Raw genomic sequence first — 15,672 nt, forward strand, 5'->3', positions numbered from 1 at the left:
GCTACTCTTTTGAGGGCAAAAAAGTCTTGTACTTGGAAGGCTTTCCAACAGTGGTGTACCAGAGACCAGGTGGAGCCATTGCTCTCTCCCATTCCTATGGTTTTAGCATTCTTGCAGGCCCTCAAGGTACAAGTGGCAGGCCTCTCATGTTTTAGGGTGCTCAGTGGTTCAGCCTATCTTATGGCTCATCTGTTGTGACTAGATTTCTCAGGGGTGTATGCCATTTGAGGCTACCCCTCCTGGGAACCCTTTCCTATGTGAAACTAGGAAACAATATTTAGTGCTGAAGTTCCCTTTTAGCTGCTTAAGAATGCATCCCTTCTTGACCTTACAGTTCCTAGTAGCGATCATCTCAGCAAGATGTATTTTTGAATTGCAAGCTCTCTCTCATAGAGTCCTTTCTCAGGATCACAGAGGTAGTAGTATCCATCCGTATTGTTCCTTCCTTTCTTCTGAAGGTAGTTTCAGATTTCCATGTCACCCAAGTTTGTCTTCCTGCTTTCTAACCCAAGGGGTCAGATAAAAAGAATAGGGTATCACAGAAATTGGATGTGAGAAGAGTGTTACTTCATTACTTAGAAAGAATGAATGATTTTCATCTTTCAGACCATCTGTTTGTGCTGACTAGTCAGTCCAGGTGTGGTAAGCCAGGATCCAAGATATCTATTGCCAGATGGATTTGCATGGCCATTTCTTCCACATACATTGCCTATGCAAAGTAGCCACCGGTTTCCCTTAAAGTGCAGTCAACCAGGAGTGTTGCCACTTCATGGGCAGAGTCCTAAGTGTTCATCCAGCTGGGATTTTCAGGGTTGCTACTTGGTCTTTTCTTCATACTTTTATGAGATTATATAGAGTGGATGTAGAGGCTCAATCAGATGCCACCTTTCGGGCCTCGGTGTTTCAGGGAGGCTCTTCTGTCCCACTCTAGACGTTGCCATTGCTCTGGTGGATGTAACAGAATGGAAGATTAGGTTCTTACCTTTATTAATCGTCTTCCTGTTAATCTACCCTCTGTCTACTCTGACTCTCTGTATCACCTGCATTTTCTGCCTCAGATGTTTCTCCTTTCAGGTCCGAGTATCTTCCTGGCAGCAGAAAGGCCATAAGGGGATCATCCAGTGCATAGGTGCATTCTTTACCATCTGGCTCTTTTCATGTCCATGCTCTTTGCATACAGCACGTTGGTTTTTATTACTGCTATATTGTGACAACCCAATTCCATTTCTGGTTTTGTCCCAAAGATAGTAACATAGTAACATAGTAGATGACGGCAGATAAAGACCCGGATGGTCCATCCAGTCTGCCCAACCTGATTCAATTTAAAATTTATTTTATTTTTTTTTAATTTTTTCTTCTTAGCTATTTCTGGGCAAGAATCCAAAGCTTTACCCGGTACTGTGCTTGGGTTCCAACTGCCGAAATCTCTGTTAGGACTTACTCCAGCCCATCTACACCCTCCCAGCCATTGAAGCCCTCCCCTGCCCATCCTCCACCAAACGGCCATACACAGACACAGACCGTACAAGTCTGCCCAGTAACTGGCCTAGTTCAATCTTTAATATTTTCTGATTCTAAATCTTCTGTGTTCATCCCACGCTTCTTTGAACTCAGTCACAGTTTTACTCTCCACCACCTCTCTCGGGAGCGCATTCCAGGCATCCACCACCCTCTCCGTAAAGTAGAATTTCCTAACATTGCCCCCTGAATTGCACCCCTCAACCTCAAATTATGTCCTCTGGTTTTACCATTTTCCTTTCTCTGGAAAAGATTTTGTTCTACGTTAATACCCTTTAAGTATTTGAACGTCTGAATCATATCTCCCCTGTCTCTCCTTTCCTCTAGGGTATACATATTCAGGGCTTCCAGTCTATCCACATACGTCTTCTGGCGCAAGCCTCCTATCATTTTCGTCACCCTCCTCTGGACCGCCTCAAGTCTTCTTACGTCTTTCGCCAGATACGGTCTCCAAAACTGAACATAATACTCCAAGTGGGGCCTCACCAATGACCTGTACAGGGGCATCAACACCTTCTTCCTTCTACTGACTACGCCTCTCTTTATACAGCCCAGAATCCTTCTGGCAGCAGCCACTGCCTTGTCACACTGTTTTTTCGCCTTTAGATCTTCGGACACTATCACCCCAAGGTCCCTCTCCCCGTCCGTGCATATCAGCTTCTCTCCTCCCAGCATATACGGTTCCTTCCTATTATTAATCCCCAAATGCATTACTCTGCATTTCTTTGCATTGAATTTTAGTTGCCAGGCATTAGACCATTCCTCTAACTTTTGCAGATCCTTTTTCATATTCTCCACTCCCTCTTCGGTGTTTACTCTGTTACAAATCTTGGTATCATCTGCAAAAAGGCACACTTTTCCTTCTAACCCTTCAGCAATGTCACTCACATACATATTGAACAGGATTGGCCCCAGCACTGAACCCTGAGGGACTCCACTAGTCACCTTTCCTTCCTTCGAGCGACCTCCATTAACCACCACCCTCTGGCGTCTGTCCGACAGCCAGTTTCTGACCCAGTTCACCACTTTGGGTCCTAACTTCAGCCCTTCAAGTTTGTTCAACAGCCTCCTATGAGGAACTGTATCAAAGGCTTTGCTGAAATCCAAGTAAATTACATCTAGCATATGTCCTCGATCCAGCTCTCTGGTCACCCAATCAAAAAATTCAATCAGGTTCGTTTGGCACGATTTACCTTTTGTAAAGCCATGTTGAGGAGGAGGAATTTCACTAAACTCCAATGCAGGAGTGCTGATCAAGTTGAAACTCAGACTGCAGAATTAGCTGACTACCACTTAAACAGAGAGATTGCATCAGATGAGGAATGGCAGGAAAAGGACAGGCAGGAAAGCTTTACCCAGTTTAAAACTGTCCTTGACACTGCCAGGAGATTACTACCTTTCCAGCAGCCTGTCCCTTGAAGAGCAAGGGCTGGAAAGAAAGCTGAAGGTAGGCAAACTATTGTGTGGAGAACCCTTCCCCCAGCCAGGTTCACGGGGTGTGGCTCTCCACAGCTTAAAGCGAGGCAGTCCAGAGTAATGTTTGTATATTTTTCCCTGCTAGGCAATCACATTACTCTCCCACAACTGTGTGTAGTTGCCACAGCAACGTTTCAAAAGGAAACATGCTTTAGAATCTCTGCCTTTAACCAGAACGTTGGCTCTGAACTAAACTCCTTTACATGCTGGATGGTTCTGAATTTTTCCTGACAGTGTCTATGATTCAGACCACAAGTTCTGATTATAAAGAAACAGCTTATTTGAGGAAAGGTTATGCTGAAGTGAAGCATGCTATGCTACCCAGTGTGCTGTGAGGTTTTTTTTCCTTTTCATTATCTGGCCAAGGACTGGCAGTGCTTCTTTTGAATAAACATCTGAGTGAGTATATAAACTAACTGCTCTGGTGAAGAGGACTGTGTTATAAATTTATTGCTAAAGTCCAGAAGCAAGGGATTGCCTTTAAAGCCATTACTAACAAACGTGAAAATTTTGATTTTTGGTTTTTCTCTGTATGAGAACTATATGATTTCATGGAATGAGTGTTTTTTTGATACTGGAAAGCTGAAGCCTATGTTATGGTTTTCAATGGGCCAGTGGCTGAAATAAAGTTGATTTTGCCATTTCTGACTAAGACTCATTCCATGCATGACCCTGTGAGGCTGTTATCCTGCCAGATAAGTCCTGAAGGGTCCCTTGGTTGTAAGGGACACTCTGGGCCAGATGTTTTGTCACGATCCCATGGGCTTGCTGTGCAATCAGGGGCACGGGTGTGACAATATTCATGCTTGTTTTCATGTTTCTTACTAATTTATTGTCATCTTATATTTTGCAGAGCAGAACAAAATTGTGTTATGTTGGTGAGGAAGCACCTTGTATTCCCTTCTGTGTTTGCTTTATTTCAGTGATATTTGATTGCTTTGTAATTAAACTGAAGGGGACACTGCAGTGTGGGAGGTGCTGAAAGATTGAGTGAAACTTCTGCAAGACCTGGTTTGTGGGTTCAGATTGAACACCTATCATATAGAATCCATCATGGATTAACAGAAAGATTACCAAAGGTAAGAACCTAATCTTCCATTGTGATACTTGACCAAGGTGAAGACCCTTTGGTGCGCCAACTGTTCAAGTTGGTTTCTGTCCACCATTTTATAGAGGATACAGTTAAGGAGAAGCGCAGCCTTCCACTTCCCAGTGCATGGTCATGAACGGCTCCAGCCAGTTTTTCCCATGTTGGTAGCTGTTCATTTTCATATGCACAATACAGTCAAACCTCGGTTTATGGGTGCCGCGGTTTGCGAGTGTTTTGCAAGACGAGCAAAACATTCTCGCAAATCGTGACTCACAAACCTAGCATTAACTCGATTTGCGAGTCCCCCCCGCCCGCAAACACCACCTCATGTGAACCGGCATCACCCCCCTCATGAACGCTCACCCCCCCATGTGAACCGGCATCCCCTGCCTACCCAAACTGAATGCTTACTACAATGTGGCACCGGCATGCAACACCAACCCACAGGAGGTGCCAGTGCCCGAAGATCATGCCTCTCCCCGACTTGGCCTTGAGCATCTGCGCATGCTCAAGGCCTTCTGGCTCCCGCCTCTCTTCGAGATTCTTGGAGAGAACAAAAGCCAGAAGGCCTTGAGCATGCGCAGATGCTCAAGGCCCAGTCGGGGGAGAGGCACGATCTTCGGGCACTGGCACAGGCACCTCCTATGGGTTGCCACATTGGAGTAAGCATTCAGTTTGGGCAGGCGGGGGATGCCAGTTTGCACGGGGGGGCTAGCATTTATGAGGGGGTGATGCGGTTTGGGGGGGCGGCATTTGCAGGCAGGGGTGATGCCGGTTCACAGGGGGAAGTAGAAGCGCACCAGTGGCCTCAGGGGTGGGGGGGTGGAACAAATCAAACAAGTTTCCCTTACTTGCTATGAACATAAGAATTGCCGCTGCTGGGTCAGATCAGTGGTCCATCGTGCCCAGCAGTCCGCTCACGCAGCGGCCCTCTGATCAAAGTTCAGTGCCATAACTGAGACTAGCCCTACCTGAGCATGTTCCGGTTCAGCAGGAACTTGTCTAACTTTGTCTTGAATCCCTGGAGGGTGTTTTCCCCTATGACAGTCTCCGGAAGAGCGTTCCAGTTTTCTACCACTCTTTGAGTGAAGAAGAACTTCCTTACGTTTGTACGGAATCTATCCCCTTTGAATTTTAGAGAGTGCCCTCTCGTTCTCCCTACTTTGGAGAAGGTGAACAACCTGTCCTTATCTACTAAGTCTATTCCCTTCAGTACCTTGAATGTTTCGATCATGTCCCCTCTCAATCTCCTCTGTTCGAGGGAGAAAAGGCCCAGTTTCTCTAATCTTTCACTGTATGGCATCCAGCCCCTTAACCATCTTAGTTGCTCTTCTCTGGACCTTTTTGAGTAGTACCATGTCCTTCTTCATGTACGGTGACCAGTGCTGGATGCAGTACTCCAGGTGAGAGCGCACCATGGCCCGGTACCGTGGCATGATAACCTTCTCCGATCTGTTCGTGATACCCTTCTTTATTATTCCTAGCATTCTGTTCGCCCTTTTCGCCACCGCCGCACATTGCGTGGATGGCTTCATCGACTTGTCGATCATAACTCCCAAGTCTCTTTCCTGGGAGGACATCCTGTATTCATGCATGAGATTTTTGTTACCTACATGCATCACTTTACACTTATCCATGTTGAACCTCATCTGCCACATTGAACCTCATCTGCCATGATTATGTCACGTTGCAGGTCTTCACAATCCTCCTGTGTCTTCACTACTCTGAATAACTTTGTATCGTCCGCAAATTTAATCACCTCACTCGTCATACCAATGTCCAGATCATTTATAAAGATGTTGAAGAGCACGACACCGAGCCCTGCGGCACCCCACTCCGAGTATTGTTCATTTACCCCCACTCTCTGTTTCCTATGCTCCAGCCAGTTTTCAGTCCATGTGATTATTTCACCCTCGATTTCATGGCTCGCAAGTTTTCGAAGTAGTCGTTCATGCGGAACCTTGTCGAACGCCTTCTGAAAATCCAGATATACAATGTTAACCGGGCCGCCCTTGTCTATATGTCTGTTTACTCCCTCAAAGAAGTGCAGCAAGTTCGTCAAGCACGATCTGCCTTTGCTAAAACCATGCTGACTGGTCCTCATCGGCCCATGTCTGTCAAGGTGATCAATGATATGGTCCTTTATCAGTGACTCTACCATCTTTCCCGGTACTGAAGTCAGTCTGTAGTTTCCCGGATCTCCCCTCGAACCTTTCTTGAAGATCGGTGTAACATTCGCCACCTTCCAGTTTTCTGGAATCTTTCCCGATTTAATCGACAGATTGGCTATCAGTTGAAGCAGTTCAGCTATGTTCCCTTTCAGTTCCTTCATGACCCTCGGATGTGGAAACTCATTTTGATATACGAGTAAATTGGTTTACGAGCATGCTTTTGGAACAAATTATGCTCATAAACCAAGGTTCCACTGTACTTTGAATGCTCTTCAGCATACTAAACTTTGTGGTTATGTTAGAATGGACCCCAGAAGAAGGTCTTATTGACCAAAACACGGACCGTGCTGGGTCCACACCACAACACCTTTACTGTATATTATATGGATGATTTTATTGACTTCCATCACTTTATTGTGAAGACTTTTTAATAAACTATTGTATCAAGACCACCGATTCCAAGGCCTTGTTCTTTGTGTTGATCTATCTCTTTTTTCCCCACGCATCCGGATATCACTGAGCAATGGGAGACAGCCAAGGGCTCACTTAAGTGGCAAAAGCTATGTCCAGGCTATACTCAATGGCTCTAAGTTCCAGCAGCTGTTTAATCAACTGAAAGTAGGTACCACTCAGTTCAGTGGACTCGCCATCAAAAGGGGTGGTCCATAATCCGTCTGCAGCTACAATCTATTTGGCTAGCATTGAGAACTCTGAAAACAGTCCTGGAGGGAGAAGCAGTAAGGGTGTTCTTTGATAATGCCTCAGTAATAGCATACTGTATGTGAACAGATAGGGAGGCACCAGAAGCTAAGATGCTGTTCTGGTGGGCGGTAACCCATCTAAAAGCCCTCTCCACAGCTCACGTAGCTGGAGTGGAAAACATTTAGGCTGACTTTCTCAGCTGGAAGTCCATAGACCCAGGGGAATGGGCTCTTTCCTTAAAGGCGTTTGACCTGATGGTGCATTGCTGGGGAAGTTTGGTAATGAATTTGATGACTTCAGCCTCAAACTTGAAAGTCAGGCACTTTTTCAGTCAAAGAGAAGAACCAGGAAGCTTAGGGTTAGATGAGATAGTTTAGCCCTCACCCATCAAGGGTCTTTATATTTTCCCTCCTTGGCCCCTGGTGGGCCCAGTTCATCTGCAGGATCACAATTCATCCAGGACTCATGATTCCAGTAGTCCTGGACTGGTCGTGCTAACCATGGTATGTGGGCCTAGTGAGTCTTCAAAGGGACAGGAGTCTTAAGCTCCCTCTTCATCTGGGGCTTCTCAGTCAGGTGCCAGTTCCCATGGAGAATCCAGGGTGCTTTGGACTACAGCATGGTTTTCCAGCACTCAGCCCTAGTCCATAGGAGTTATTCAGATGTAGTTATTGCCACTCTACCCTGGACTAAAAAGTCCTCCACAATGGCAGCTTTGGAAGGCTTTTCAACACTGGTGTGAAAGAAATCGGAATAAAGTAGGATTGTACAAGAATGAAAGATTAGGTTCTTGCCTTTGCTAATCTTTCTTGTAAATCCACACTTTATTCCGGGAACCCGCCCTATACTTGCTGATTCGCCAACTCTGCCTTACAAATGTAAGCTGGATTTCTGTTTTCTGACCAGCCTTTATAAGAGTGCCATCAGAATGGGTTTAAAACTTAGCCTGCACTTTCAGATGGGGGGCCCTGAACTAGGGATCCTCCCCAAACTGTGTCTTCCTATAGTACTGTTTTGTCATTCAGGTTTCCAAAGTTTTATAACCTATTTCATTTTTCATGGTTGCTGTTGTTTCATTTGTTTATATGAGCAGAATTGATTTGATTGCCAGGGAGTTTCCACGTTCCTCTCTCTCTCTCTCTTGTTATTATCCTCTACAGATGTTCCTGGCTGCGTTAGGAGCATACTCAGTGATTAGGGGGAGGGGCAAAAACCTCTGAAGTTTTGAGGTTCCCTTCAGATCCTAGCGGGTGGAGGGAAATAACCCACTGGTCCCGGAATAAAGTGTGGATTTACAAGAAAGATTATCAAAGGTAAGAACATAATCTTTCGTTCCAATCTCACCACGGGCGAATCTCACTGTTCAAAAGAGTTTTCTTCAGATTGCGGCAGTTGAGGATAAGATCAGTCCTGAGCCCAATTAGTTTCAGACGGTGATACAAGATAGTATGTCAGATGTTGAAGCTACTCCAGAACACAGTAGCTAGACTGATTTTCTCTAAGGCCTAATTTGAGAGGGTCAGTCTTACTGCTGATTGAATTCTATACTTGACTGGCAGCCAGTGTAGTTCTATTTAAAATATCATGTATGGTTCACAGGGCTATATATGGAGAAAGTTTGACTGGGCTAACTTCAACTATCCAAGTTTCACACTCCTGTAATTCAAGAATGACTCAGCATTATAAATTACCTCTTCCCTCTCCACGTCAAGTTCGGAGATATCACTCTTCAAATCCACCTTTGAGTTTCAGGGTCCCAAAATTTGGAACTGCCTCCTGACCTGCTTATGTTAGACCTCCTCCTATCTTCAATTTAGTAAGGTGCTAAAAACACAACTGTTTTCATTATAGTCTTGCTATAATGTTGCTAACCTTATTAATCTTATGTAAGCCACAATGATTCCCAGATGACATTTGTGGGGTATATGAAACAATATGGTAAGGTATATATTTTGTTTCCAAAAACAAAGCTTCATTGGGATTTTTTTAGTGTTGAAACATTTTTATTGAAATACCATATTTTTCACTCCATAAGACGCACTTTTTCCACCCCAAAAAGTGGGTGGAAAAAAGGGCCACCACCCGCACCTTGCCCACCGCTGCTGCTGGTTTCTCACTGCTGAAATTAGAAGGGAAAGGCCAGGCGGGTGCAGCAATTGCATGCCACTGGCCCAGAAACCTTATCCCCGATGCCAATTTTGACGGCGAGAAGGTCTGGGCCAGACCTTCTCGCCAAACATCAGAATTGATGTCAGGAGTAAGGCTTCTGGGCCAGCGGCTTGCAATCTGTACCCGCATGGCTCTTCCAGGTGCTGCGCTGCTGAGCCTGCAGTCCGCTGTTCGGGGTGCCACACTGCTGAGCCTGCAGTCCGCTGTTTGGGGTGCTGTGCTGCTGAGCCAGGAGTTGCTCCCCCCTGCTGCTGCTATGGCAATGTGTCCTCACAGCAGCAGCAGCGGGAGGTAATTAAATCTAGCGAGCGGGCAGGCAGGCTGGAGGAGAAAAATTTGTGAATGCCACTGGACAACTCCTGCATATTCCGGATCTATCTTACTAAAGGTGCCAAAGATGAAAGACGTCTAGTCAAAAAGTACATTCCTGAAACTCACAGAGACTTCTACCACTGGATTGTAGTTAAAGACAGGTCAGCAGAGGACGGAAGGCTGTGAGGGGAACAGGAGGGATGGAGAAAGGTACAGTTGTTGGGCCTAAGGAAAGAAAGAAATTACCAGGCAAGGGGGGGGCAGGAAGAGGACAAAGGCTGGAAGACATTAAGGGTCTGAGTTTTTTGGGGGGAGAAGAGGACAAAGGCTGGAAGGCAGTGAGGGGAACATAGTAGGGAGGGAGGAAGGGACAATTGTTGGGCCTGAGGAATTGTTGGGGGAAGAAGAGGGCAAAGGCTGGAAGGCATTGAGGAGGATATAGAAAGGAGGAAGGGACAATTATTGGGCCTGAGAAAGGAAAGAAAGAAAGAAATCACCAGACAATAAAGGTAGGAGAAATGATTTTATTTTCAATTTAATGATCAAAATGTGTCAGTTTTGAGAATTTATATATGCTGTCTATATTTTGCACTTTATTTGTCTATTTTTCCATAGTTGTTACTGAGGTGAAATTGCATATTTAAAAAAGTCATTTGCCTTGACATCTGTGCCCTGTCCCTATCTGCCCTATGGCATGTCCCTGCCCGTCCTGGCCTACCACTAGACTACCAGAGGGGGGACAGGGTACAGAGCCTGGTAGGGAAGGGGGACAGTACAGAGCCTGGCAAGGAGTGTGGGGTTGGGTGCAGAGCCTGGCAGGGAGGGTTTGGTTCAGAATGTTTTCTTATTTTCTTCCTCTAAATCTAGGGTGCATCTTATGGTCAGGTGTATCTTATAGAGTGAAAAATACAGTAAATGCATACGAAAGATGACAAAATAAAAACAATCAACAATAACACCCCACCGATATCCCTACCCCACCCCTATATCACTCCCCCCTCCCACCACCTTCAACAAAGCCCCATGAGGGAATCAGCATCCACAAGACAAACCAAACCTACTACAAAACAGTTACCCAGAAACTGCACTGGGCCAAGTACCATCAGAACATCCCCCATGCCCATTCAAATCACACAATACAAGAAAATCATCCCCCCCAAACTCCCCCACCATTATCCACTACAAAAAAAATCCCCATAGTCCATCCGGAACCAACATCAAACCCAAGAAACAATAGGAAATACTCAGGGAGCAACCCACACAACCTCTCTGCTCCATCCCCACCATCCCCCACTCCTACCAACTACCCTCCCAAATGCCCCCACCCATCCTCCACAAGACTCTCAACTCATTCAGGATCAGACTGCGTCCTTTGGAATGTAAAATCTGAAGATATGGATCCCAAAGCTGCAGATATCTTTGACCCCCTTTCCTTGAACCCTTCGCATTTCAGGCTTCCCAACAGGCCAACTGATGCACATCAACCCGCCAAAGCCAAAACCCTGGAGGCTCACAAAAAGTCCAATATTTCAAAATACCCTTCCGAGCCACCAAGGCTAGCTTACGGCATAACATAAGCCCTTAGGCCCCAGCTAAATCCAGCACTAGTTGTTACCGCCAGAGCCAAGACTAGCCCAGTACGCATAAATTATAAAATCTCCTGCCAATATTGTTGTACCACCGGAACATATATCCAAAGGTCCCTTCCCCCGACCCGCATTTAGTACACAACATAGACTCAGCACCCCCACAATAGTAATATTGCTGAGGCATAAGATAGGCTCTAAAAATCACCTTGTAATTGCATTCCTGAAGGGGCGCACTACGGGTCAAGGCTAGAACTCCTTTTATCTGCGCAACATTATACCAATCCTGCAAATCTTTTTCTCAGCCCCTATGATATAAGCTCATATCCTTACAAGCTTCCACATTCCCCAAGCCCTTATAAAGCATCGACACCGACAACACCTCCTCAGTGTTGAGACCAAAACATGCATGCAGGCGGGAACCAATATGGGCTCCCAACTGCCCCTGATCTAAAGTGGCCCAGTAATGCTTAAGTTGACTATAGGCAAATAAATTACCCCATTTTGCCCCAACCTGGCTCTGTAAGGCCGCAATCTTCACCAGATTCCCCTCCTGAGTCAGAACATGCTCCAACTGCCAAATCCCCTCTCGTTCCCAATTGAGAAAAGCCACATTGTCAGTCCCCGGTGGAAAGAGAGATTGCCCACGGAATGTTATCTAGTCAGTGAGGTATGGTCCCCATTCAAATTACATAAGAACATAAGAATTAAAGCTGTTGGTTCAGACCAGTGGTCCATCGTGCCCAGCAGTCCGCTCACACGGGGGCCCTTGGTCAAAGACCAGCGCCCTAACTGAGACTAGCCCTAACTGCGTACATTCTGGTTCAGCAGGAACTTGTCTAACTTTGTCTTGAATCCCTGGAGGGTGTTTTCCCCTACCACTCTGAGTGAAGAAGAACTTTCTTATATTCATACAGAATCTATCCCCTTTCAATTTTAGAGAGTGCCCTCTCGTTCTCCCTACCTTGGAGAGGGTGAACAACCTGTCCTTATCTACTAAGTCCCTTCAGTACCTTGAATGTTTCGATCATGTCCCTTCTCAATCTCCTCTGTTCGAGGGAGAAAAGGCCCAGTTTCTCTAATCTTTCACTATACGGCAACTCCTTAAGCCCCTTAACCATCTTAGTCGCCCTTCTTTGGATCTTTTCAAGTAGCATCATGTCCTTTTTCATGTACGGCGACCAATGCTAGACGCAGTACTCTAGGTGAGGGCACACCATGGCCCGATACAGCGGCATGATAACCTTCTCTGATCAGTTTGTGATCCCCTTCTTTATCATTCCCAGCATTCTGTTCGCCCTCTTTGCTGCTGACGCACATTGCGTGGACACTTTTTCGATCATAACTCCCAAGTCTCTTTCCTGTGAGGTCTCTCCAAGTACCGCCCTGGACATCCTGTATTAGTGCATGAGATTTTTGTTACCTACATGCATCACTTTATACTTATCCACGTTAAACCTCATCTGCCTTGTTGATGCCCATTCCTCAAGCCTGATTATGTTACGTTGCAGATCTTCGCAATCCCCCTGTGTCTTCACTACTCTGAATAACTTTGTATCGTCCGCAAATTTAATCACCTCACTTGTTGTACCAATGTCTAGATCATTTATAAAGATGTTGAAGAGCACGGGTCCAAACACCGAGCCCTGCAGAACCCCACTGGTGACGCTCTTCCAGTCCGAATATTGTCCATTTACCCCACTCTCTGTTTCCTATGCTTCAGCCAGTTTTTAATCCATGTGAGTATTTCACCCTCGATTCCATGGCTCGCAATTTTCCGAAGTAGTTGTTCATGCGGAACCTTGTCAAACGCCTTCTGAAAATCCAGATATACAATGTCGATCGGGTTGCCTTTGTCTATCTGTCTGTTTACTCCCTCTAAGAAGTGCAGCAAGTTCGTCAAACATGATCTGCCTTTGCTAAAACTGGGTTGACTGGTCCTCATCAGCCCGTGTCCATCAAGGTGATCAATGATGCGGTCCTTTATCAGTGCCTCTACCATCTTTCCTGGTACTGAGGTCAGACTCACCAGTCTGTAGTTCCCCAGATCTCCCCTCGAACTTTTCTTGAAGATCGGCGTAACATTCGCCTCCTTCCAGTCTTCTGGAATCTTTCCCGATTTGATCGACAGATTGGCTATCAGTTGAAGCAGTTCAGCTATGGTCCCTTTCAGTTCGTTGATGACCCTCGGATGGATGCCATCCGGTCCTGGGGATTTATCGCTCTTAAGCCTATCAATCTGCCTACACACCTCCTCTAGATTGTCCATCAATCCTGTCAGCTTTTCGTCTTCATTTCCAGCATATAGTCTGATGGGTTCCGGTATGCTGTGTACATCTTCTTCAGTAAATACAGACGCAAAAAATGTTCAATTTGTCGGCAATTGATTTGTCCTCCTTTAGCGCTTCCTTTATTCCATGGTCATCCAACATTCCCACCGCTTCCTTTGCGGGTCGTTTCCCCTTAATATATCGAAAGAACGGCTTGAAGTTCTTCGCCTCTGTGGCTATTTTTTCCTCGTAGTCTCTTTTTGGCCTCTTTTACCGCCTTGTGGCACCTGCATTGATGTTGTTTGTGCTTGTTCCAGTTTTCATCCGTTTTTGACCTTTTCCATTCCTTAAACAAAGTTTTCTTGTCTCTTATCGCTTCCTTCACCTCTACAGTGTTCTTTTTCCTCTTTGATCTCTTGTTCATACGTGGGGAGATGCATGCTCTGCTATTCGCTATAAGCTTCGCTGATCTCAATTCTGCCTCTCAAAAACAGGAAGTCAGTTCAGAGGGGGGCGGGATCAAGCCTAAAGCGATACAGGCAAGAGGAAAAGTCCTGCGCTGTTTTTGCCATCCAATTTAGCAGTACCACAGCTGAAGCCAGGGCTGATGGCAGCTAAGTGAACTGCCTGGATTGCAGGGCCCCCTTGAGCTGTGGGACCCAGGGGAGCTGCCCTGTTTGCCACCCCCTAACACCGGCCCTAGGGCCCCCTAACAATTGTGGGCCCTATGCACATGCCTCCTGGGCCTACCCTTTAATCCGGCCCTGCCCGGACACCCCCCAGTACCTTCTGTACTTCAGCCAGCCGGAGGGATGCCTACTCCCTTCCACCACCAGGCCCACCTGTTCACAATTATGCCTTGGCCAATCAGGGCATTAGGCCCCTTCCCAGTGCATGGGTTCAGGGTGGGTGCCTGCTGGCAGGAAGGAGTGGGCATCCCTACTGCCGGGAGACTTTGAGGGGAGGGTTCGGTAGTGGTGGCAGAAGGGATTGGGCATTCCTCCTGCCACGGACAGAGTCAGGTAGGAGTTTGAGGGTGGTGGTGGGAGGAATTGGCCATCCCTCCTGCAGGGAACAGTGTCGGGGGGTTTTCAAGGATGGCAGCAGGAGAGAGTGGGCATTCCTCCTACCGGCTGACTGACGTGGCCGCTCAGCTGATTGTGGCAGGGAAATTTGCTTGCAGTGATCAGCTCAGGGGTTGTGTCTATTTGAAATGTAGACCAGAATTTTAATGGCCTACATTTCAGGTGCCTATCATGGCCCTAGGGAGACACCTAGGGCCACTTATGCTCGTCTAAGTCCACTTCCAGGCAAAACCACACCCAGCCTTGGGTGAGCTTAAGCATCCTAGGTGCCTCCCTGCACCCATGACAGACACCTATAGCCTGCCTCAGGGTCTTTGTTTTAGGAAATGGATAGACAGCGGCCTACTATGGACGCCATTTATAGAATTTGCCCCTATGTGTGCGCACCAAATATGGTGTGTGTATGTCCAAATATCGTGTGTGTGTGTGAATTTGTGACTTTTTATGTGCGTAATTTGGCCCCTTTTTGGCACCAAAAATTATATAGAACAAACTGATAAAATATAAGACATATCTGTACTGATATGCTAACCCCACTAAAATATTCCTCAGTAAATTGAGAGGGTTCAAAGATGATATTAAGATGGAGAAACATGGAGTGCTCCTATGTATTGATGTTATTTCCTTCCTTTTAGGGTTAAGCTCTTTGAAACACTGGTGGAGGTGAAAGAGAGCAACAATGGGTTCCTAAAAGGTTTGCCTCTTACTACCATTCTGGAAAGAGCTTCTGCTCTTCTAAAGAAACATTCAGCTATGCCTAAGACACAGTAACATGAAACAGAAGAGCACGGTAAGTTGTTTTAAAAGATTTAGGAATATTTTAGGGGGAGTAGTAGATAGAAAAGAAAGCAACCCCCCCCACACACACACAAAACTGTGTGCAGTAGTAGCATAAAGTGGCTTGTACTCTCTGAGGGAGAGGGAGAGCGCCTTTGCGAAGGGCCTTCAGAAGGGGCAAGTCATGCACGAGCAGCAGACAGAGAGAACACCAGCAGCAGCAGACAGAGAGAACAGCAGCAGCAGCAGACAGAGAGGACATCACCAGCAGCAGCAGACAGAGAGGGCATCAGCAGCAGACAGAGCTATGGAAGCAGCTAAGGAAGCAGCAGCTATGGAAGCAGCAGACAGAAGCAGGAAGATGAGCTACCCAGTTTTCTGCACCGTCTGTCATATGTATGACTACCTCCCCTCTGGGAGGTGGTCTTGTGTATGCACTCGATGCGGAGAACTGGAGAGCCTGAAGAAACAAGTTGGACTCCTAGAGGGCAGAATACTAGAACTAGAAGCACTTCG

At 46.4% G+C, this 15,672-nt stretch overlaps 1 protein-coding gene across 1 annotated transcript in view; it reads left to right on the plus strand.

Annotated features, from left to right (window-relative positions):
• The window catches only part of RBM44 (RNA binding motif protein 44), a 1,074,496-nt gene that overhangs the window by 1,005,088 nt on the left and 53,736 nt on the right, over positions 1 to 15,672 (plus strand). The window contains exon 9 of the mRNA XM_033944849.1: positions 15,015 to 15,169. Within this exon, the coding sequence (XP_033800740.1) occupies positions 15,015 to 15,150 (136 nt within the window). The 3' untranslated portion in view covers positions 15,151 to 15,169. The remainder of the gene's footprint in view (positions 1 to 15,014; positions 15,170 to 15,672) is intronic.

Source organism: Geotrypetes seraphini, chromosome 5, assembly GCF_902459505.1.
Source record: "Geotrypetes seraphini chromosome 5, aGeoSer1.1, whole genome shotgun sequence".
NCBI classification, from domain to species: Eukaryota; Metazoa; Chordata; class Amphibia; order Gymnophiona; family Dermophiidae; genus Geotrypetes; species Geotrypetes seraphini.